Source organism: Tympanuchus pallidicinctus, unplaced genomic scaffold, assembly GCF_026119805.1.
Source record: "Tympanuchus pallidicinctus isolate F22 unplaced genomic scaffold, pur_lepc_1.0 scaffold4, whole genome shotgun sequence".
NCBI lineage: Eukaryota > Metazoa > Chordata > Aves > Galliformes > Phasianidae > Tympanuchus > Tympanuchus pallidicinctus.
In genome coordinates this window covers 2,964,557-2,987,957 of record NW_026294758.1, presented here as the reverse complement: position 1 = coordinate 2,987,957, position 23,401 = coordinate 2,964,557, and the positions used below count along the sequence as shown (strand labels likewise).

The window sequence follows — 23,401 nt, the reverse complement described above, 5'->3', positions numbered from 1 at the left end:
CACTTCTTTCTACAGTGGAAGTCCAACATACACAACTCTTACAAAGAAATACTGGTAAGTGAAACTCCATTCTTTATGTAATCATAGGAGTAAATGATCAAGGGTCTCGATCTCCTGTATAGCACAGCACCTCTAAACTCTGTGTACTGCCACACTGCCTATTTCAGCTACTATTTACAGGTTTATTTCTAGAAGTACGTATGCATACCCACAGTTATTTATACATTTATGTAGGTGTAAGGGACATGCAAGCACATACACATTGATGATGCAGACAATAAAGACAGTGCAGAGCTCTGCTGGGTCTAACGTTATGCAAAGCTCCCAGATGAAGCAGACCAGTGGATGGCACTTAGCAGAACACAGGAGTTCTCTGGAAATGGTCTCTCTTAACTCCTACACTGGAAGCTTACCACACTACCTTTCCTCTTGTTTCTTCTGTGTTGCCAATTGAGCTACTGTATCTGAGGTAACACAGGGCCACTTTTACCACTGGTGGCTCTCAAGGGTCCTTATGTTTCTAACACATTTAAAGAATCAAGTTCAAAAGTCTGGGATGCCCTGCTTCACAACAAGATGGATCAATTAAAAAGACTGTATATTGTTCTGTGATAGCTGAGTAATACTTCTATCACGTTTGAAAGTAGAAGTTTCAAACAGCCATTCTATTACCTCAAGGAAGTTAAATTTCTCAATTTGAAAACAAAAAAAAGACCAATGCTAATGAAAAGCATTAAATAAAAGTAAAAATAATAATAATAATAAAAAAAAAAGCAGGCTAGGAATAAAAGCTTATAATAAAAAGATAGAAAATTGACTTCTGCTAATTACATCGAATACCTATGACTTCTACTGGACTGAATGCAAATACAACGCAGTCTGCTTGCCTGGGCTAAATGCTACTCACAGAAAGCCTTCAGTTGGAAGGGATCTTAAAAATCATTCAGCTCCCCTCCTCACACACGCAACATAAATTGGCATAGGTGGGAGAGGTGTGTTTCCCTTTCCTCATTTTTTATTCATGTTTTATTACTATCTCAGATACAGGTAAAGAGCTCTCCATTTTCCTGTTTCATGTTCTAAAGATTAAGCCTATTGTTCCCCTTCCCCCCCCCCCCCCCCCAAAAAAAAAAAAAAAGTTAGGAAAACCTTTCTTTCACTTGTTTATCTTTCTGAAAAATCTAGTGAATTTAATATGGTGCTATAAAATGAGTGACAATTGAAAAAGCAAGCAAAAAAGCAAGCAGACAAGTTATTTCAGCTCGCAGCTTTAAACCTAAGGAAGAGAAATCCATTAATAACCTTCTGAGTAAAAGGGGAAAACCAAGTCAAGATCAGCATGTGTGCAGGAAACACAGCCTCTGTATTTATGTCAAAACAGTTCTTGCACACAAGAGACCATAAAAACAGCCAGTGGAAGCTGCACTCTCCCATCACTTTCTCTGCAGAGATTTATTACTCTTTCAACCTCGTTTATGCAATTCTAACACTTTCTGTAGGTTGGCCTGGAGTAGGCAAAGAGCTCTTCAATGGCACTGAAAGCTCCACCTGTCTCTCTCAAAAAGTAATCATGTCAAAATGGGAAATCTCCCGTGTCCGTGTCTTACCAGCACACCCCTGGTAAGTAAAACAAACTCTGGCCTCTAACTAAGTGATTCCCCACCACTCGTGAGCCTTTCAAATTTTTGGAAAATAACCTGAATATCAGACACTTTGCCACGGCAGGAAGGTGAGGTGACAACGGCTTCTACTTAAACCTTCCAACTGTCCTCTACCGACAGCTGAGGGTTTCGGGAAGCAAGGACATCACCCGACAAGGCCACAGCAGCCCACGCTAACAGAAGGCTTCAACCATTACCACGCACCGCTCCGCAGGGGCGGTCCCGAAGGCGCCAGGCCGAGCTGCGGGCTCTCCTCAGCCATCGCGGGGCCCACGTTTACGTAACGGCGCGGGCCGCCTCCATCTTCCCGCGCACGGCCCCGCACCGCCGCCGGCTGCGGACACGTCCCCCAGGCGCCCCGCGGCGTGCCGCCTCAGCTTGGCCCCGCCGCGTCGAGCCCCGCGCCGGCAGCGACCTGACGCAGCTGCTTTCCGAGCAGCGCGGGCTGCCGGGCCCCGGCGAGGACTCACCGTGAAGGGCTGATCGTGCAAGCTCCCCACGGAGAAGCAGTTGTCCCCGGGGTTCACGGCTCCCGTCAGCACCTGGTGCAGATTCATCGCGACACGCGGGCGCCCGGCGCTGCCGGGGGCCGCCGCCGCCACCCGTCCCTCCCTCCTCCCACGGGCGGTGGAGGCAGTGGCACATGCCGCGGGGCGGAGCCTCCACACCCCGGCACCGCCTCGCCTCTCGCGAGAGCTCCGCCTGCGCGCCATTCGCGACCCCGCGCCTGCGCGAAGACCGCGGGGAGCGGAGGGCGTGGAGCTGTGTGGGCGGGGTTTGCGCTCACATCGGCCTCCAGTTGGGAGAGTGAAGTGGCGTGCAGTCGAGTGCCTGTTTTCTGGGGTTAATTTTCCCGTACTTTCATGAGCTTACATCCACGGGGTCATGACTCCATGCGTCTCAGTAAATATCTGCCCTCCAGCTCACAAAATCACAGAATGGCCAGGGTTGGAAGGGACCTCAAGGATCACGAAGCTCCAACCCCTTGCCACATGCAGGGCCACCAACCACATTTCATAGCAGCCCAGGCTGCCCAGGGCCCCATCCAATCTGGTCTTGAACGCCTCCAAGGATGGACGGGGCATCCACAGCCTCTCTGGGCAGCTGTTCCAGCACCTCACCATTCTCTGTAAAGAACTTCCCCTTGACATCCAGCCTAAATCTTCCCCCCCCCAAACTTGAAACCATTTCCCTCTCACCACCATCTTCTCTCACTCGTTGCTGTCAGCAGCCAGCCTGAGTACAGGAGCTCCCTGCTGCTGATCCCGGAGCTGCCAGTGCACATCTTCCACTTCTCAGCATGGGAATAAAGGGAGATTTGAGCGCGTTTCCCTCGATTCAGTGCCCTTCTCCCTTCGTACTTGTCTTCGTACATCTTGCTTGTACTTCTCTAATAAGACCTAAGGGAAGTTCAAATGAGAGATTTAAATTGTATTCCCATGTCTCTTCTGAAGCACAATTGGCTTTCTGTATAGTAAATCTAAGTTCACTCTGTGAACTCAGTGAAAAAAGAAGGCAGATTTGTAGCTTATTTCACTTGCACAAATGCAGTGGCATACATATTCTGTGTTCTTTCTGTACAACAAACATCCACAAGTCCCTTGTTAACAGCAGAGTTAGTTCACCTATGTCAACAGTGCATAGGCAGCTTTGAAAGAAGCAGGTACTTGAAATGGCGTGTTTAAAGTTTGTCAACAGTCCTAGGAAATACTATTTCCTTCCTACATGTGTATAGGTAGGTAGCATTCTTTTTATTTCCTCTGAAATAATTATTTTGGATGGAATTTGTGACGCTTTAATAATTTCTTAGGAAAGCAATGCAGTCTGGCAAGGAACAGCTGTTCCACCTCATATACTCTTTGACTTTGTCTTTCTTGCCCTTGGTCTTCCTGAAAGGTATTGCTGGGTTGTGGATGCCTGAAGCAAGGCAGTGACCTCAGTGAGATCAAGAGGAAAATCCCTGGCTGGGATCCCAAAGGTCTAAGGTTCACCTTCTGTACCCAAGTGGGAATAATGAGATGCGCTTGACACTCTTCGTGGCTTTCATGGCTTTTAGAAAATGTAAACAAGTGAAATCACTGCATGGCGTCTTGGGAAAACATAAAATGTATAAATACATAAAAATGAGCATTTAGTAGTGCTGTCCTAAACAACCAACCAATTCATGAAACCTTTCTTTGGAAACAGCTTCCTTTTTTTATTTCCTCAGTACTCTGCATTTTACACCCCTATCCTTCAGGTTATAGTGACATTTGCTTTTTATTTTTTGTTCTATTTTCATTTGGTGAAAGATATTTTATAACAATTCATGTTGTCACCTCTCTTAACATTTGCAGTGCTCTACATTCTCTCTGATATAACCTTTACGTGGTGAAGAAGATGCACACTGACTGGTATCCTTTCATAGGAGGTATAAATGACAATGATTTATTCATCCTTTATTTGGCTTTTGGTTTCCATTTTATAAGCTTAAAGCATCTTCAGTAGTTGTTTCCAAGGTGAAATCCATTATTAGATCCTTTGGGCTTGCAAATTAACAGTTGACAATTACTAGCTTTTAAAATTTCTGTTCATATTCAGACTTTGCATTCCTTTCACAAACTGAGATTAAAGCTGCTTTTGAAGAATATCACATAGACGCTGCTGGATAATATATTATCTGCCTGCTCTTTGTTTATTTATAAAATAGGCTGTGATCACCAGTAATTCAGCAAGTGGAAATTTGGCTATGTTTTGCATCCTTTACAGGAGCCTTTAAAGTTCAGCTTGCTCTTCCCAGCTTGCCTAGAAACAAGTTGGTGAGATGATGGGGAGACTAGACCTATCTGTGAGCTTCATATGGTGTTCTTGCAGAGCGTGGGTGGAAGGCTCAAGCCTTCTGCCCTCTCCAGAAAGCCACTGAGCATCCGGCTCCTTCCTAGCAGAGAGCAATGGGAAAAAGATGGCAGGGCTGTATGAAATGCACACCAGTGAAATCAAAAGTAATCCTGCGTAACCTGCAGGACTCCTGTCTCTTCAAAACAGTACTAATACCAGCTTTCCATTTCATCTCAAATTGCACGTGGGATACTTTTCCTTCCAGCATCCTGGATGTGACAGAGAGGTTTGTTTGCCCATGTAGAGATACATACTCATCCAGACAGTTCTTTTGAGTGAATGTGGGAGTCTGCATCTGGCTTTGGAGAAGATCCTCAGAAATTACAGGTTACACAATCACCAGTGTTGGAAAAGACCTCCAAGATCATCCAGTCCAGTCAGGTGCTGAATTTGTGTGCACTGTGTGACTTGATATTCACAGGAGCGGCTATCAGAATACGCATTATGCAGTGCTGTTTATCGGAATGTATTTGTGTCCTACTTACGTAAGCTGTAAGTTATTCAGTAAGTCTAAGAAGGGGACAGACTCTTTATTATCCCCTTCTGATAAGACAAAGGGAAATGGTTTCAAACTAAAAGATAGGAGATTTAGGTTGGATATAAGAAAGAAGGATTTTACAATGAGATTGGTGAAGCATTGGCACAGGTTGCCCAGAGATGTGTCCCCATCCCTCGAGACTTTAAAGGCAGGTAGGATGTTACTCTGAGCACCTGAAGGAGCTGTACGTGAGCCTGCTCATTGCAGGAGAAGTGGACTAGATGACCTTTAATGTTCCCTTCCAACTCAAATGATTCCATGATTCTAGGATAAAGTTGTCCATGAATATGGATCCGAATGTTTTGCAGATGAAGATAACTTCTCAACTAGATTAAAAATGAAAATGCAATTTCCTTATTTTATTTTTGCTGTGACTGTAAATTCTCAGTGTTTGTTTTATTATTTTTTTTTTAATGAAGACTGTGACTTTCCTGAAACAGCATGTGGCTTTGTGATGTAAACTGTTTAATCTGCCCAAGAACAATACTGCTTTCTCATGACTCTTCCCCCAGCACATATTGTACACTCCACCTCAATGGGCTGATTTTATTTACTGCTGAGTCAATATTTACCACTCTGCTATTGCCTGCAGTAGTTTTAATCCCTGTCTGAACAACTGAATGGGACCAAGAGCTTTTTAAAGCATGTGGGCCTTTATGCTGTCATATTCAATGAATTTCTAGTGAATGTTAAGAGGGAGCAACACCCTAAAGGGCTGAAATGAAAATGATTACAAACACCACATGTAACAGAACAGCTCTAAGAAGATACATATGTTGTTCCTTTTACAGTTTGATTATTCCTGGAGTGTCATTCTATTTGTTTGCATGTGAATGCCAGTGTTCCATTGCAGACACTCATCAGGAAATATTTTTTGTATAGAAAACACTTGGTTTCACAGAAGGAGTTTGTCAGAAGTAGCTGCAAATTTCTGCCCTTGTCTTAGCCCCTATTTGCAGGCAGAATTGCAAAAGTCACTGTACAAACAATGCGTAGAGGAAAATAAGTCTCTGCAGAGTAAGTGCAGCACAGGACTGTCTATGGTGCCTTGATAAGATTAGGGACTATCTGATAGTGCTGGTAGTTGTGCATACACAGACATTTGGTGGAGCAGACTACACAGGACTGAAAGGGAGAAGATGTGTCCAGTCACAGCCAGCAGGACAAGCAGCAGAGCACAGCTGCCTGCCTGGCAGAGCGCGCAGGAGCAACAGCAGCAAAGATTTCACTGTAATATAGGAATTTTCTTTATTGTTTGCATTGCAGTGGTCCAGGAGGACTCCACCAGGATGTGGGACTGTATGAGGGATGGCAGGTGTAACACATGGAAGGTGCTCTTGTCCTACACCTACAGAGAATGTCACAGGGTATTTTTCTTGCACAGAAAGGAGGGATCCTGCTCTAGCAGAGTCATACACCTGAGAGGAACAGAGCCTAAGAGAATGTAGGAGAGAAATGAAATAAGAGCAGTTGTCAGGAAGCGGGTGTCCTTCCAAATGTTGTTAGACTGAAGTGCTTTGATTCAGATCTGGGCTAGGCTGTGTCAGGCTTTCCTTCCACGTTCTGTCATCTTTACGGGCAGTTTTTAAAACACAGAATCTTCTTCAAACTTACAGATGTTAAAATGTGAACAGAGCAAGTATAAGCAGCTGTGCAGAGCTTTATTTGCAGGTATGGTTAGTGCACATGTAAAACCTTGTAACTGGATAAGGTAGGCTGTCACCTGTCAGCTGCACTGCAGAGAAATCAATTTTGGAGGAGCAGAAATACATTTCTGTTCTGCAATTCTAGAGTCTTGTTCTCTATGTTAACTGCTGAACTTCCATGGCGAAGGCCACTGTGGTTCACTGACAGTGATGCATAGTGCTTTATCAGTATCGCTGTCTGTAGGGAGTTCTGGTTTGAACTTTACATTAAGTGTATTGCTTCTGCTTTTCCTGAGAGAACTTGCAAAGGAGCTGCAAATCGAATGAGAAGCATGGCATCCATTCTGTTTGCTTTTGTAGCTTGATCAGTCTTCTCCTTAAATAAAAATGGAAAAACAGCCTTCCTCCAAGGTGAGAAAGGAGAAAGCTTGATAGATGTCAGATATAATCTACCCTCTTGTTCTGTGTTTAAATATGCTAGTTCAGAAAGAAAAAGTACTGAAAACAATAGATAAGTAAAATTCATCACTCGAAAGACTGAAACTTCAATCTTCAGTCTAGGGAACTGTTTCCTGCACTTGCCTGCCATGTTACATGTAAATCTCATATTTACCTGTTAGGGATTTTTTGCTTGCCTGTGAATATGTGTGTGGCTTTGTGAGCAAAAAGAAGAGGGGATGTGAATCATCTTTAATGATGGCTTGTTTTCATAATGCACAACAGTCAGCAGTGATTACTTGGAATGTGAAGAGATACGAATCTTTAAAGATTTCATTGCTAGATGACTAAACTAAAAGCTTACCATCCTTTGGTTTACAAGATTTTTACAATTCTGAAAATGCATCATGTTTTAATATTACCCAAATAATACTAAAAGAAATGTGTGTGGGTTTTTTTTTTTCCTACATATAACACTGCCATTTCTGCATTAGCAGTGAGTATTTGAAAAAAATAAATCAATAAATCAATCTTCAGTTATTTTAATGGGGTGTGAAACAGGCAGCAGAAAACATAAGGCAATATGTAAAAGAAAAAAAAAGTACTTATTGAAATCATCAATTTGGTATTGGTCGTAGCTAGGTGAAATTACTGTAATTAGTGCAGTTTTCCACTGGAGAGTTGATAGAGAGCTAATTAAAACAACAGTCTGCAGGAAAGCATCAGTAAAGCATTTCATCTTTGTTTTGGTACTGCTTTTGCAGTCCTAGAACTGTCAATTTTTGTAACCATAAGCTAAGCCAGTTTTAGTTATGACTGCTTTGACTTTATACATACATAAAAAATATAAATTAATTTCAGGTTTGGGAAATACTAATGTTTATAGATCTGTTTTGCGTAACAATGTCACAATTAATAGATCTGGAAGAAATGTTAAGTGTTGTGAAAGAAAGGAGAATGATCTGATACTGCACATTTGCACATTGTCTGCTGGTCAGATGACTGAAGAAACTGGAAATGAAAGCAGAATGTGAGTCATGCAGTAATATGTAGGATAGTAGATTTGTCAGTTTGGAGAAATCTAATGAGAAATCTAATGCCTGCAAATTGTTTATTTCCTTCTTCAGGCAAGTGTGGATGTTATTGTCTGATCAGAAGGAGGAAGTGAGAGATGGTGCTGGGGATTTCCTCTGCCAGAGGCACCAAATATCCAGGGGGCGAGGAGCTCACTTAAACCTTTGAGGAGACTATTTCCAGCTGATGGTCAGATGGGTGCAAGCAGTCCCCAGGGAGACTATCACATTTCACAGCAAACTGGAGCAAACTGAAAGAGAGAGGAGCATGTCCTTTTGCAGCCCCTCCTCCATCACAACAGTCAAGCAGAATGTGTGTGTTCTTGGTCTAAGATGGCAGTTTGAAACTGCCTGCACTTCTCTACCTCTATGCAGTGGAGGGTTATTGTTTTTTGGGGGTAGTATGTGCTCGGAGCCCCTGACGATGCTGCAGATTCATGCTCAGTGGCCTAATGCACTCATCTCACACTTGACTGCAGTGTGTATATCATCAACAGTGTTGCTGTTGCACTCTAGTAAAGTTGTCTGAAGATAAACCATTTAGAAACTATCTATTTGTTACCTTCATCATACCAGCGTGGAGTTCTTAATGTAAAAAGCTGTTGTACTAATTTCACAGCTGAGAAGGACACGCAGAATTGATGGATTACAACTGTTTTCCTTTTTTCTGTTGCATAACCTGAGGAAGAAGCAGCAGAACAAAGTTCTTGGCCTCACAAGGTCACACACATTCACATGACAGCAAAAATCAGAGTGAGGAGCAGCTCAAGCTATGGAAAACTTCAAAATGCGGAGCTCTGTGTGATGTCGTGCAGCCACAAGCAGGACAGAGCTGCCAGTTTTGTGCCCTCCAGCTGCTGGGTGTCCTTTCTGTCAGCATTACAGGCACATGGCCGGGTCTGTGACTTTTTCACTTGCGGATGTTGCCTGAGTTGGCCTTCAACATACAGGAGATTTATTCCTTCCAGCCTATTTCCTGATCCTCAGTGATGAAAACACTGATTTTTTTTTTTTTTTACTGATCTCAGTGGAAGACCACTGAGCCATCTTTTCCTGTTATCTCACAGCAGCTCCCTTTGCTCTGCTGGCTGCAGTGCTACAACATGTGACTTTGAGTTCCTCTGTGCTTCAGGTCATACTCCAGGGGAACAGCAATGCGTGACTATTTATAGGTCTGTTTAGCAAGGTGCTTCTAAAGAGCCTGCTTATACGCACAGAATTAATGAAAATTTGCACATTTCTGTATTTATCTTTTAGATTTTTTTTTTTTTTCCAGAAAGTTTTCAGTGTTTACAAGAGAAATAGGAGGATGTTTTATGCGCCTTAAGGAAGTGGGCCTGCAGGCAGATCCACAGCTCCAGGGCTGCACATGCAGACAGAAAGCAGGACCACATGGGCTGGCACAGGGCAGCATGGCAGCCCCCACACTGCAGCCCCCTCCTCTGCAGGGCACAGTTGGAGGGTAGGAGCTGGCACAGGAAAGCCTTTCCTCCAAAGCAGAGGGGAGCAAGGGATGTGCAGGCTCCCTCCTGCCTGGAGGTCCAAACCCAGGGCTGGCAGCAGCTCCACCTAGCTGGTTTTTTTGTTTGTTTGTTTCTGAATTAATCAGGGTCAATTGCACCTTTTTGTTGCTTTGTTTCTGCTTACTGTTTCATATTAATGAGAACACTTGAGGACTGTCTGGATTTTTAAGATACTATTCTGAAGTTCAGCAGCGCTGAGTTTGGATCTTTCATCAGCAGCTAAACTTTGAAAAAATCACTTTACTCTTTCATCTCACATCCAGGAAATCAGTTCAGTGGAGAATAACGGGCAATGTTTCGATCAGCTCTTTAATCCTCCACCATATTAAAAATCCTGTCCACTTACTATTAACAGGCACAATAATTCCAAAGGGTTTTTTTGTTGCTGTTGGACAAATAAGGATTTATGTTGTGCTGTGATTTGTTACTAGGATCTCTGGTAGTGTAATTTCAGCTTGGTGACACAGCAACAATATGCTGTTTTACCAGAGCATAGCTACTTCTGTTTGGACTCTGCATGTGCAGAACTTGGATGCATGGATTCAGTTCCTTTGTCCACATAAGTAATTTTTATTTAGTAATTTAGCAAGGCTCATGGTTTTTATATCTTTATTTATCTGCATACTTCTCTTTTAGAGTTTGTTTTGCTATAAATATTTCTGAAGCCCACTCTAATCTTTGCACCAACATTACTCTACTACCTTGAAGTAGGCAGTAATCAACAACCCACATCTCTGAAATGAAGAAGCAGTATGGGCTCGGAGCGTTATTCCTTGGCTCCTCACTGGGGTTATCTGAATGAGTTTTCTGTAGTTTCTTTTCTTCTGTTGTGATCTCTACAAGTTTTTGTCGTATTAATTCTGAGACAGGATAATCTCAAGAAAAAAAACTGCTCATCTTATAAAAATCTATGGTTTTCAAGCACAGTTTCAAATACTTTTCAAAACACGCATATTATCAGGTGCCTCTTATTAATCTTTATCTCCTCGTGCACTCTGTTATTTAGTCATGGAGTAACATCCATGAAAAAAACCACAGCCATTATGTTTTGGAAGGCACACCATTTTATTTCTCCTTCCCTAACCTAGACAGTTTCTAATTTGGTTACACACAAAGGGTATCTCCTAAGAGATGTTATGTAGTGATCACCCAGTTAGAATTCATCATTCTTTTTTTTAAAATGCATAACACTAATTGGCTTTTCTGTTTTCAGTAATTGTAGTATAAACAGTATTTACACTGAGCTTTAAGTTTCTTCCTGATGACTGGAGGAATCCTTCTGGGAGGAGGAATCCCTGGGCAGTTACCTGGTGTTCCACAGCTGCCTCATACAGTTTCTCTGCTCCTGAGGATATAATAGTGCCATGTTTTTCCTTCTGTCTTCTCTTTATTCCCCTACCAAGTGCACACTGCCAATAGCTGCCAGAAGAAGAAAAGATTATGTGAACTATTTTTTTGATATCTTAAAGAAATAAACCAATCCCTAACTTGGATCATGTGGGCCATAGGCTGCTGTCTCACAGCTGCACCCACTCTGGAGCTACCATAACAGCTCTGTGATAGCTTACTGCTCACCAGCACCTGGAGAGCTGCTCCAGCCTTCTGCTCATCTCACTGCCCTCCTCTGGACCCGCTCCAAGAGCTCCACATGCTTCCTGTGCTGGGGCTCCAGGCCTGGATGCAGCACTGCAGATGGGGCCTCATGAGAGCCGAGTAGAGGGGGACGATCACCTCCCTCTCCTGCTGGCCACTGCTCTTTTAATGCATTCTTCTGAGAACATCCATGCTTGTGGCTGGGTGCAAGGACAGAGAGGATCTGTAGAATGCCACCTAGTCAGGAGGAGGTTGCTGATGGAAGGTGATACAGATGCCATGCCCCGGTATGGGAGTGCCTCAGGAGGTACAGTGCAGAGCCATTATGTCTGCATTCCATCAAGATTTCAGCTGACGTAATTGTTTTCAGACATTGATCGTACCCACTGCATTATCTATCAAGCAGATGGTAGAGCTGCAGTAACACCTAATGATTGGCACTACCACAGCTACTCACTGCAGAGTGCTGCTTCACACAACTACGCATTGAGGCTATTTAGCTTTGTTCAAAGTCTTCTCTGGAAGTTAAAACTTCTTGACAAAAGTAATTCAATCCAGCCCAAGGAAAATAACCCAGTTTTAGTCTGACAAAGCATTCAGATTAGGCTATTTAAAAAGAAATGGTGATCAGCAAACTAGAAAGATCTTTAGAAGAAATAATTTATTTTGTTTTTACTCTCTCTGATCTGCTAACTACTGAAAGAAAAACACGTTTTGCTTGATAGTACTTGTTATTATGCAAACAACTCTTTGTGGGGGAAACAAGGCCAAGAACTTCAGTGAAAGCTTCCTTAAATGCCTGAGAACATAAACAGTGTCATTTTTATGATTAAGGATTAGCAAGTCTAAACCAGAGTAAGTGAGAAGACCAAGAGCAAAGCAAAAACAGAATCACAGAAATCAAGATGTTTCAAAGCAGATTACCAAGGGGGGGACATTATCACATCAGGTATTGCCATATTATACCTTAAAACACCCTTCGCTGTTCACATGCATCCATTATTAATGTAAGTTCAATCACAAGACTAAGTATCAGCTCAAGGGTATGTCTGTGTCTGACAGACACACGTACCTCAACATAGAAGACAAGGATTAGAAACAGTACATCTCTACAGCTAGGCACAGGGACTGGGTTGATTTGTCCCATGGCACTGAGCAGGAAGCATCCAAGAAAAGACCTGACCGGTGTTAGCAGCACTACTCTGACAAACTCTCCAGAGGAGAAAAAGATCTGCTTTGCCCTGCTGGAAACACGTCTTGTATCTTGCAAATATACCTTCCTTTCTACGCCATGCACTGTTTTTTCCTCACTTAATACATGAGATGGGCTGGTATCAGTTAACCAGTGCAAGCTGGTTCCATACTTTCCTGTCTCATCCTTGGCTGTGGTCTGTGTGCAAACTGCAATCGCACTGGAAAGGGAAGGATACCCTGCTGATGGAGAGCAATGATAATGCCTAATTCTGCTCTGTAGGCAGCTGCATATGAATATGGAATTTTGTTAAATATGTTGAGATTAAGTTGAATATGAGAGATTCTCTGACTTGCTTCACCCTTTCAGTAATCTTCTTGAGCAGTCTGCATGTGAAACTATGAAAGAGATGGTCAGATTTTAGCTGATGGTCTTATTGCTTTTTGTTTTGTTTTCTTTTCTTTTTTTGTTAGTTAATTTGTTTGTTTGTTTGTTTTTAACACAAATTTTCAGCTGAATTGCTGAACCTCCATTGCTATTGCTGTTACCCGAGAAATTTACTTCACTTGATGTAGATTCTATCTAGGATACTGGGTTTCTGTAACCAGAAAACCAGACCTATGGAAGACATTGTGTGGCCATTGTGTAAAATTTCCCAGACGAAGCAATAGCAAGATGATGTTAAGCACATGGGCATGAGTATAGCTGTCCTGGCATTCCCCCTCTTAATTGTCATGTTCTGCAAATGACCCAACCTTTTGGATTTACAGAAAAAAAAAAAAAAAAGAAAGAAGGAAAGAAAAAGTACTTCCTTTTATTTGGAGGCGCACTCTTGCATCTGTGAATAAACCATATGCATTATCTCTCCTGGCTGCAAATGCTATCCTGATGCATAAGTAACACTGAACAATACACGTTACCTTGCAGGTTTGGACTACTTTCCTCCTTACAGCTTGTTCCTTGCTTATTTGTTTGGACCAAAGGCAGGGCAGCAGTGGAAGGTGAGTTAAGGAACAGGGAGTGGTTTCCACTTGTGACTTTCCACGCATGTCTCCTTTGCTCACTTAGGGAACGGCATACCATTACTGACACAAAAGCAGGAAGTGGTAAAGAAACACAGTAATTGTGATGGTTGGACAGATTCTCTGTATATGTTTCTACAACAGAAACTTCGGTGAGGTTTTGTTATATGCTTGAAAGGATTCTCCAAATGCAAAGTCTGTACATTGACTGGAAGAAGGGCAATTCAAGTGCCCTATAAAAGCACAGTTGAACTGCGTGTTGATGCCAACGGGCCTTAATAAAAGCTTACAGTTAAAGAAATCACTGCACCTAAACCTGTGCGCTCATTCTCCATTCTCTCCCAGTTATGCGCCCTTCTGCACCATACAAGCTGATACAGGAGGATCCTCCCTTTGTGCTTGTTAGCTTTGCAGAAACAGTGGGTCTTCTGAAAACTGGCTGGTACCTGCTCTGAAGTTCCAAAGCTTCAGGGAGACTGGCTCTTACATGCAGTATTCCAGCTGATACTGCTCCAAAGACCGTATCTCTGCTGCCTGCTTAATATCTCAGTCACTTTATTTTCAACTGCATTTTACAGACACCAAAGAACATACACAACACACGAGGGTTAAAAAAATAGCTGTATTTGTGTAAATGCAGCGCACAGATTCTAAATTATAAGTCTGATTTTAGGCAGAGGTTTTCAAACTATCAGGAAGTTCTTAGTTAGCTTTACTGTAATGTGCTCCAGGTCATCTAAGTTGCAGTAATCGCAGACTGCAATTACAGGTTTAGGATTAGAATTGCTTCCCTTATTAGCTCATTACCATGAGTGAGGGCATGGCACAACGTTACAAAACCTTCAAACCACTGCTGATAATTCCGCTTGGAATGTCTGTATGTGTTACAAATATGCACCTTCTCTAGAAGAAGCAGATAGACAGAAACAAATTCCTGCTCACACGATGTGTTTCATTTATTTTGGATGTACAACCTGTTAGATGATGATAAATAATTTTGTGAAATTTGGTGCCAGTCTGTTCTGCGAGATATATAAATATTATATACTTATATGTGATATATGAAAAGGAAAGCAGCTCAGAAAACAGTTTTTAAAAACATTATTAATAAACCCACTTTGGCATCCAAAATAATGCTTTATTTTTGAAACTGTTTTCAGCATCTTTTGCATCTGCAGCTCTCTCTGTAGAGTGAAGTCCAAGCACACAGGGAGGCTGGATGGAGGACAGCACAGCATGGTGCAATGCCTCCTGCTTGGCACCAGCTGAGTGAGCAGCATGTTTTTCCCTGCATGAGCATTTTTACTGCTATTTCACCTTTTTACAATCACCAGAGATATGAACAACGCCAGCAGAGAGGGAGGCAACATGTCTGCAGTATCCTTGTGTCAGTTTGCAGGAAGGAGGTGTTTCACCTGGCTGGTCCCCTGTTGCTACTGTGGCTTCGTGTTCAAACAAGACAGGGATCTCCTGGAAAGAGTCCAGCAGATACGATGAAGGGCTTGGAGCATCTCCCACATGGGGAAAGGCTAAGTAACCTGAGTCTGTTCAGCACGGAGAGAATAAGAATGAGAATGGATCTGGTAAGTGCTTAAAACTCTCTAAAGGGAGGTGGAAGGGAAATCGATGAGGCCAGGCTCTTCTCAGTGGTGTGCAGAGGTAGAACAAGGGGTAATGGCCTAAAACTCAATCATAGGAAGTTCTGTACTAACGTGTGGAAGAACTTCTTTAATGTAAAGGCAATGGAACACTGGCACAGGCTGCCCAGAGTGGTTGTGGAGTCTCCTATGGAGATATTAGAGACCTGTTTGGACATCTACTTGTGCGACCTGTTGTAGTGAACCTGCTTTAGCAAGACTGTTGGACTTGATCACTTGAGGTCCCTTCTAGCCTCTGCAATCTTGTGATTCATCACTTGGGCTACTCCCAAGTAATGGATCTTTTCCTCTCTCCCTTCCTCCTTCTTGCACACTTCTGCCAGCACTAGTGCCTGTCTGGCCAGAGAGCAAACTGAACTGATCTGTATGAAGATAAACAAGAGAAACAAATTTGCTGAGCATCTGGGAGGCCACATGATGACCTTGTGTTAGCATGCGTGGTGACTGGGACAGTGGGAAGAATGGCAAGATCATCAGCTACAGCAGCAGCAACAATTTGCAGTTATCCTTCAATTACTTGCCATCTAGAAATAAGGCAAGGCTTTTCAAGTTTGCAAAATACATCTCAGACTGAGCCATGTGCCCATTTAAGCTTGGTGGAGGTTGATTGGACAGAGCTGGCAAATGACATTTGTCCAACACCTGCTCCGTAGACTGCACCCACCAGTGCTTGCGATGGTACTAGAGAAGAAACACTACTTTTCATACAAAACATTATTTCATGGATTGTTCAAGGTGTGCATGCTGGTTGAAAGTTCTCCATCATTAAATATGACTGTCTGACACACAGAAATACCGGCAAATCCATTGGCACCTGCCCACCAAAGACAGAACACTGAACTCCAAGTGCAGGTAGATTGTAAACAGCCTTATTAATGTTTTAGTATTTACTGATTTCCTTTGGTGTAGCTATCTTTCTGTATAATTTTGTAAAATTTTATAGTAACAAGTGCAAACAAAATGACCAAAAGCTGCTTTCTGTTAAAATGTATTTATTTGCAAGGGACAAATGATGCCTGCAGAGTTATGTAGTGGCAGATAGGTCTTCAGGCTCATAAGTGATTGTCTTTTCAAAACAGGAATAAACTATCTAAACTGCTGAGACTAAGCCGAAATATACTTACAAAGCAAAAGCATACTCTGTACTTGTATTAGTCCTGCCTCAGTATTTTCCATCTTCTTGGAAGAAAAACACTGTAATGCATATGTTTCTATAATATAGTTGAAAGTAGTTCTAACATTCTAAAGCATTTCTAAAAGGCATTTTGTCATCAAAACCAAAGCAACAAATTGAAATGTATGCCTCCTGAAATTAATGCTTCCTGTGTAATGATGTTAGCTCATGATGGCAGAGGCAGATGTTGGCAGTATGGCAGTAAAGGTTGAACCTTCCCAGCAATATTCCATTCCATGCCATTGCAATGTGGCAGATGGCAGCAGAGAGGCAGTCTGACAGAATGGTGTCTGGCATGGAAGTGTGTATGGAGCAAAGGGGCTGAATTCCTTCACACAGAAAAAACTGTACCCACTGATCTTCACTTACCTCTCTGAATGTTCACGGAGACTGAACGGTGGATGTTGGCACCATGAGGCAGAGAGTGGTGTGTTACAGCTGATGGTGGCAATTTTGGAATATCACCAAATTCACACCAGATGGGTCCCAGAAACACATATGCAGGGAGTTCGAGAAGAACATTGCATGCAAGTTTGCCAGAACCTACTGAATAATATGAAGCTGAAGGTGACAGTTTCCTGGACTGCACTATTACCAGTGAGACAGTATGAGCTTGAGCCAAAGCAGCAGTCCAGGGAGTGGCAACGTGTGAATTCTCCACCAAAGGAAAAGTCCAAGATGCAGCCCTCAGCAGGTTAAGTGATGTGCACTCTCTTTTGGGATATGAAAGGGGCAATCCTTCTAGATTTCCTGGAGCCCACATAAACCATCAGCTCTGACTGCTGCTTAACTAACTGACTAAGATGAAGGCTCAAACTCCTAGAGTCAGGCCAGTGAAGAAGACAACTTTTCCCTTGCAACGTGATACCGCCAGGCCCCATACCACTTTGCAGAGCTTGGAGCACGCTGTCTATCCTGGCTGCACTGTCCTATCACACCCTGTGTAATCCAGATTTGACAGCTTCTGATTTCCACCTGTTTGAGCGGATGGAAAATGGACTGCGTGGTCAATATTTTCCTACCAAAAATGTGAAACAGCTGGTGCAGATTTTCACAAATGCAACATGCAGGCTTTTGTTCATGGCTGGTGAAAATGCATAGCTAATGGTGGCGACTATATTGAAAACTAGTGTTTTGTAGCTGAGAATTTGCTCTGTCAAACAGTGCTATTCTGCTTCTTTGTATCTGTTGTAGTTTGCATGGAAATAAAAAAGAGGCATTACTTTTATTTAGCTTGACATACACATGCCTAGTGTGAGACAGCAGGAATAGAATCACTACTTTCAATTATTGCTTCACGTGGAAATAGTTCTTAACAAGTTTTTCTTACAAGGTATCTCCAGGCTGTGGAGGTTTCCCCCCACAGGGAATGGATAAATATTATTATCTGCCAAACCCTGTGATTCTCAGAGGGAAACAATATTGTGGAAAATCTCTCTGTTTTGGCAAACAATTCAAAAGATAAGATAGGGTGATTTACTCCCAGCTTTCACATTGTAACTCAGTAACAATATGGTGCTTCCTCATGACAAACCTTGTCAGCCTTTGCTCTCAAAGCATCCCAGCATCACCATGCACGTGGAAAACACAGCACTATTGATAGCAATAATCACAAAGTCCATGTTGGGAGGTTGCAATTGCATTGTGCTAACCAGATAGCTTGTTCCACTAACTCTTTCTTTATCAGAAAAACCTGCCTCAAGATGCAAGTGGACTGGCAATCCAGGTCAGCACTTGCTTAAGTCAAACAGGAAACAAGCTCCTCTTCAGAACTCATTTTCCTCGTTCTGAATTCAGACACTCCCAAACTTGTCCTGTACTTGTTTTCAGACATAACAGTGTTTAGCAACATTACTCATAAAGTTCCCTACCTTATCTGGCTACTCTAAGTCCATGTAGGCTTCTGTCACAAATGTTCCCGGCTGAGAAGGTTAATGTTAATGTTATTTTTCCATACAGCCAGCAGCTGCTTTCTTTTGTGAAATATCTCAGAACAGATAAAAATGTTTAATTTTTCTAACGGTGGGATGAGTTTTCTTTCCCAGCATTTTTTTTTTTTTTCTTTTCCACGCGCTGTTCTGCAGCATGAGTCTGATTCACAGTGCTGTGTGCTGCTGGACTCCCCAGCCTCACTGTTGGTGTGCTGAGACAGCAGCTTCCACTGTCAGAGCTTCCAGGCTCCCAGCTCTGCCTCTGCTTCTGCGCCCCACACCTCCTGCTGGTGACCCTACTCAGAAGTTCATCCTGCTCAGCTGCTGGCTTTGGAACTATCCCAGGAATATATAGCTAAGTATGGGGGTGGGCAGGAAAGAGTAACAAGAAGTCTGAATTCATCGTTTGTTAGCTGCCATGAAAGCACATTTTGTGTGAGGCTGCAGCTTTTGCAAAAGCAGGTCATAAACTCAGAAGAATGTCACGTGCCTTGTGTTGGTACTTGAAACTGAGTTGAGCCAGAGTGGAAATGCAGCGCTTAAATTCAATGAATTAAACTGCTCGAGCTGCTGAGGAACTAAGCACACCTGCCACTTGAATACCATAGAATCACAGAATGGCTAGGGTTGGAAGGGACCGCAGAGATCACACAGTTCCAACCCCTTCTGCCACGGACTCAGCTGCCACCCACTAGATGAAACTGCCCAGGAGCTCATCTAGCCTGGCCTTGAATGCCTATAGGGATGGGGCATCCACACTTCTCTGGGCAGCTGTGCCAGCACTCGCCACCCTCTGTGTGAAGAATTTTTTCCTAGCATCTAACCTAGTCTTTCACTTTAAATCCATTTCCCTATGTCTTATCGCTATCTGCCTGTGTAAAAAGTCAGTCTCCCTTACAGTTGTAAGCTCCCTTCAAGCACTGGAAGACTGCAGTGAGGTCTCCGTGTGGCCTTCTCTTCTCCAAGCTAAATAATCCAACTTCCTGAATCTTTCATCACAGAAGAAGTGCTTCAGCCCTCAATATGCTGTTTGAAAACTGCTGCTGTTTTGACAGATTCTTTCACAGATTCTTCACAAAGCAAATACGCACTGGATTGAAATTCTCTGGAAGACTCAGCTTCTGAGTACTGCTTCCCCGGTAGCAGCAAGAAATAGAGATTGTTCTTAGTAAAGCCTCACCCTAGAATAAAAGTGAACTTACTGGACATGTAGAGGAATGGCACTTTCCATAAAATGTAATGGACTTTCCATAATGGGATGACAATCTCAAAAAAGGAAATGGAGCAGTTCATCAAGGAGTATTTATGCTGATAAAAAGCTCCCAATCATGCTCTCAAGCAAGTTGATGAATTCACAGACTGCAAACACTGCTTCAAAAAGAAGCTTGGAGTTCCTCAGGCCTTCAGTACAACAGGGGAGGTGTTAATTCAAATCTAAGTATGCACAGCAAATACTCAAGGTAGGTATCCATTGCTTTGGTATTGTGAACACGCCTTTCCACATTAGCCTGCAAAAAACAAAACAAAACAAAACTGATTATCAGGAGGCTGTGAAAACTATTTACCTTTCAATCTTCAATATTGAGGCATTTCTCTTAAGCTAGTTAGTTCCATTGCTTTAGACTCTGACCTAGAATTGTGCTTTTAAATGACTATTTGGTGTCAGATTTGCAGATTGCTGGCCTGTGACTACAGAAGTCACTTATTTGTTAAGTTCTGGTAGAATATGCATGCAGCAAACACTCTGTTCCACACATACACACAAAAAAGCTAAAGTTGGTCTGAGTTTCAATCTTTTCTGCTTTTATTTGGAATGCAGAATGGTAATGTTCTGACAACAGGAACCCCCTAGCTTCAAGCCTGCATTTTAGGCATCTGCAGTTAATCCTACCTTGATTTTCTATCAGCTTAAACTGCTCACCCTGCTGCTCAGAAGGATGTATACAGATAAAAGCTGCAGCTCTGTTCAGCACATAACTAATCCCTGCTACATTTATCCATTTCCTTGTCAATGAAGTGACCGCACATACACTTGTTACCTCAGTTCTTTTAATGCATCTGTTTATTTTATGCCAGGAGCGTTTACAACATTTGCTTTTATGCTTTACCAGATTATTCCTACAAGGCTTGCTTCACTGGACGCCCATGGGAAGCTGTGAAGGCCCAGGAGCATTGCACAGGGACTCTTTCCAAGACACAGGGAGGGTGACCCTGGGCAAACTCATCAGCACTCTTCCTCCTGCCCAATACAATGGTGTTACTTCCCAAGAATCAGCCTAAATAAATTCTCTGCCCATGCACTTAGTGACGAAGTTGTCTTAAAGGTAAATGGATAATGATCCCACCTCCAGCGTGACTGTCACTGGTAGCAAGGACCTGTTTTCTATCCCAGTTCTAAAAGCCCTGCTTCCAGTCACGCTGCAGGTGTAGGGAGGGAGCGACCAAACGAGACCCGAGCCTGCCATGGCCGGACCGCCGCCGCACCGGGAAAAACCGAGCACCAGCAGCGCCCCCTGCCGGCCGCATCGCGCCGCATCCCGATGGAGGACCGTGAGGCGGGCCGTCGTCGTCCCCGCGCCCTGATTGGCTGAGAGACGCTCGCGTTTCTTTCTGCTCGGCGGCGCCGCCTGGCGGGAAAAGGTGGCACCACTTCCCACCGCGCGGGCATGGAGCGGGAGAGCGGCGGCGCCGCCGGCCCGTGCGAGGGGGAGGAGGGCGAGGAGCGCGAGGAGCGCGAGGGCTGCGCGGGGCTGTGGGAGCTGCCGGTGGAGCGCAGCGAGAGGCGGCCGGAATGCGGCCGCTGCAGGTGAGCGGGGAGGCTGGCCGCTGCTCCAGGGTTGGAGCGGAGAGCTGCACGGGGCGTTGCGTTGCGTTGCGTTGCGTTGCGTTGCGTTGCGTTGCGTTGCGTTGCGTTGCGTTGCGTTGCGTTGCGTTGCGTTGCGTTGCCGTGCCGGCTGAGTCCCGGGCGTGTGTGGCTGTGCGCCCTGCTTCCGCCTGCGCCGGCCTGGAGCTGCTGGCATTTGTGATGAGAGCTCCTGCTTACATGGAACCGTGAAATAAAGAAGTCAGCCCACCGTCCTTCGGACACTGAGCCACGAGGAGTAGCGCTGTGCAGTGCTGCTGCCGTGCTTTTTGTCTCCGTGTTTCGTAGTTTCGCTGCGATAGCAGGCAGCGCTGTGCAGTTGGTGTCCTTTTGCAGCGCGGTTTTCGTTCTGGATAAAATGAATGAATTCCACTCTTTGTGGAGTTGGGTATTTGCAGATTGTTAATGTGGGTGGAGAACTTCTGAGGAATGTTGTCAGGAAAAGCTTTGAGACGTGTAACTGAGGGTCCTTCGTGATCTCTGCTTGGCCTCGGTCTGTGGACAAACAAAAATCTTTGCTGCAAACACTGCCAGATGTATGCAGGACTAATTCACTGCATGTTATCCTAATTTTACCCAAAGGTGCTTTGATTAATGATTAATAACAGAATCACAGCATGGCCTGGGTTGCACAGGAGCACAGCGCTCATCCAGTTCCAACCCCTTGCTGTGTGCAGGTCGCCAACCAGCAGCCCAGGCTGCCCAGAGCCACATCCAGCCTGGCCTTGAATGCCTGCAGGGATTGGACATTCCTTAAGCAACGCTATGAGCTGTGAAACAGTGTTTGTATGCCGAGTAAAAATGAGAAGAACCTTAATCCAATGGCCCTCTTCACTTGTATCTAAAATATTATATGTGCTTCATCGGGGTACTGTTTATGTATGCGTTCATTTGTGAAGATTGATAGATGAGTAATGACATTATGGAACAGTCCTCCTTCATACATTAGGAAAAATTTAATGTTCTTACGTAACTATTCCATGTATATTAACAGTCCAAATAATTATGTACATACTGAGTGAGAAGAGGTAATGTGTTCTGTCTTCCATACAAGTAAATGATGCAGCTGCTTTATAGCATGTTGGGAAGATAGTTAAGTGTAAACATGAACTTAATGTCTAATTGCTGATATCAGAGAAAGCAAAATAAGCATGTATTAATTCTTTCAGCAATGCCTCGTGCATGGAAATTGCTTCATTGCTTTCATTTCTTTGATGTTCTTCAGATAGGAGCTCCAGGCATTTATTTTCACTGCTCTGAGTTTACTGCAATTTTTCACTCCCTGAAAGCATTGGTTTCTTATCACTGTTTGAATAAACTACTTAGGTAACTAAACTTGTGTATTTTCCCGTGGTTCATAACTTGTAAGAAGTGCCTGCAGTGTAAAGTGTTTCTGAAGCCATACCATGCATTTCCTGTTAAATTTGTATTGAAAAAGAAACAAATAAAGAAGTACACATGATAGGTGGCATTCCTGAATAGATTTCATTATTCCAGGCTCTTGAGTGGTGTATTGAAGGCATTTGTTGTAAGTAACTATTAAAAACTCCTAAATCAGAGCAGTACACCACAGTTTCCACACCATACATGGTGCTTATAGATACTATGCCCTGCTCCCTTCTCTTTGGGTACTTTGGTTAATGCTGCCTGTGAGGACCAAGGCCTCTGAACATAAGGCTTCACCCCATCCTCCCTGATAGGGAGATCCTGCGATCTGTAATAATACAATAAATATTTTAAATAAAACTATAGTGATTTTATTAAAAGTATTTATCATAGTTACACATTTGCAATTAATAACACTTCTTAAAATTGGGATGAAGGAAAACCCTCTAGAAATAACCTTGTTAAGACATGAAATGGACTTTGTAGATCACAGTCTCAGGGAAAGGTTATATTTTGATGATATTGGGCTTCACATGGCAGTATCTCAAGACTGTTCGCAGCGTTAGCATCTACAGCAGGTTTGCAGATGGCACCAAGATAGGTGCTGCAGTTGATACAGCAGAAGGAAGGAATGCCATCCAGAGGGACTTTGATAAATTGAAAAAGTGGGATAGCCTGTAACTAATCAGGTCCAGCATAGCAAAGTGCAAGGTTTTATCTTGGAGCCGGATACATGTACAGAGTGGGAGAACTTTGTGAGCAAAACCTAGCAGAGAAGGACGTGGAGGTCCTGGTGGATGAAAGACTGAATGTGAGCCAGCAGTGT

General features: G+C 43.4%; 2 protein-coding genes across 3 annotated transcripts in view; one reads left to right on the top strand and one right to left on the bottom strand.

Moving 5' to 3' along the window:
• DMXL1 (Dmx like 1) overlaps nucleotides 1-2,315 on the bottom strand; it is a 71,481-nt gene extending 69,166 nt beyond the window's left edge. Inside the window, exon 1 of one of the 2 annotated variants that reach the window (XM_052700583.1) lies at nucleotides 2,132-2,315. In XM_052700583.1, coding sequence (XP_052556543.1) covers nucleotides 2,132-2,218 — 87 coding nt within the window. In that variant the 5' untranslated portion in view covers nucleotides 2,219-2,315. The remainder of the gene's footprint in view (nucleotides 1-2,131) is intronic. The other variant, XM_052700584.1, reaches the window with a different exon arrangement.
• Nucleotides 2,316-20,955: 18,640 nt separating this feature from the next.
• DTWD2 (DTW domain containing 2) overlaps nucleotides 20,956-23,401 on the top strand; it is a 63,938-nt gene continuing 61,492 nt past the window's right edge. The window contains exon 1 of the mRNA XM_052701363.1: nucleotides 20,956-21,132. Within this exon, the coding sequence (XP_052557323.1) occupies nucleotides 20,993-21,132 (140 nt within the window). The 5' untranslated portion in view covers nucleotides 20,956-20,992. The remainder of the gene's footprint in view (nucleotides 21,133-23,401) is intronic.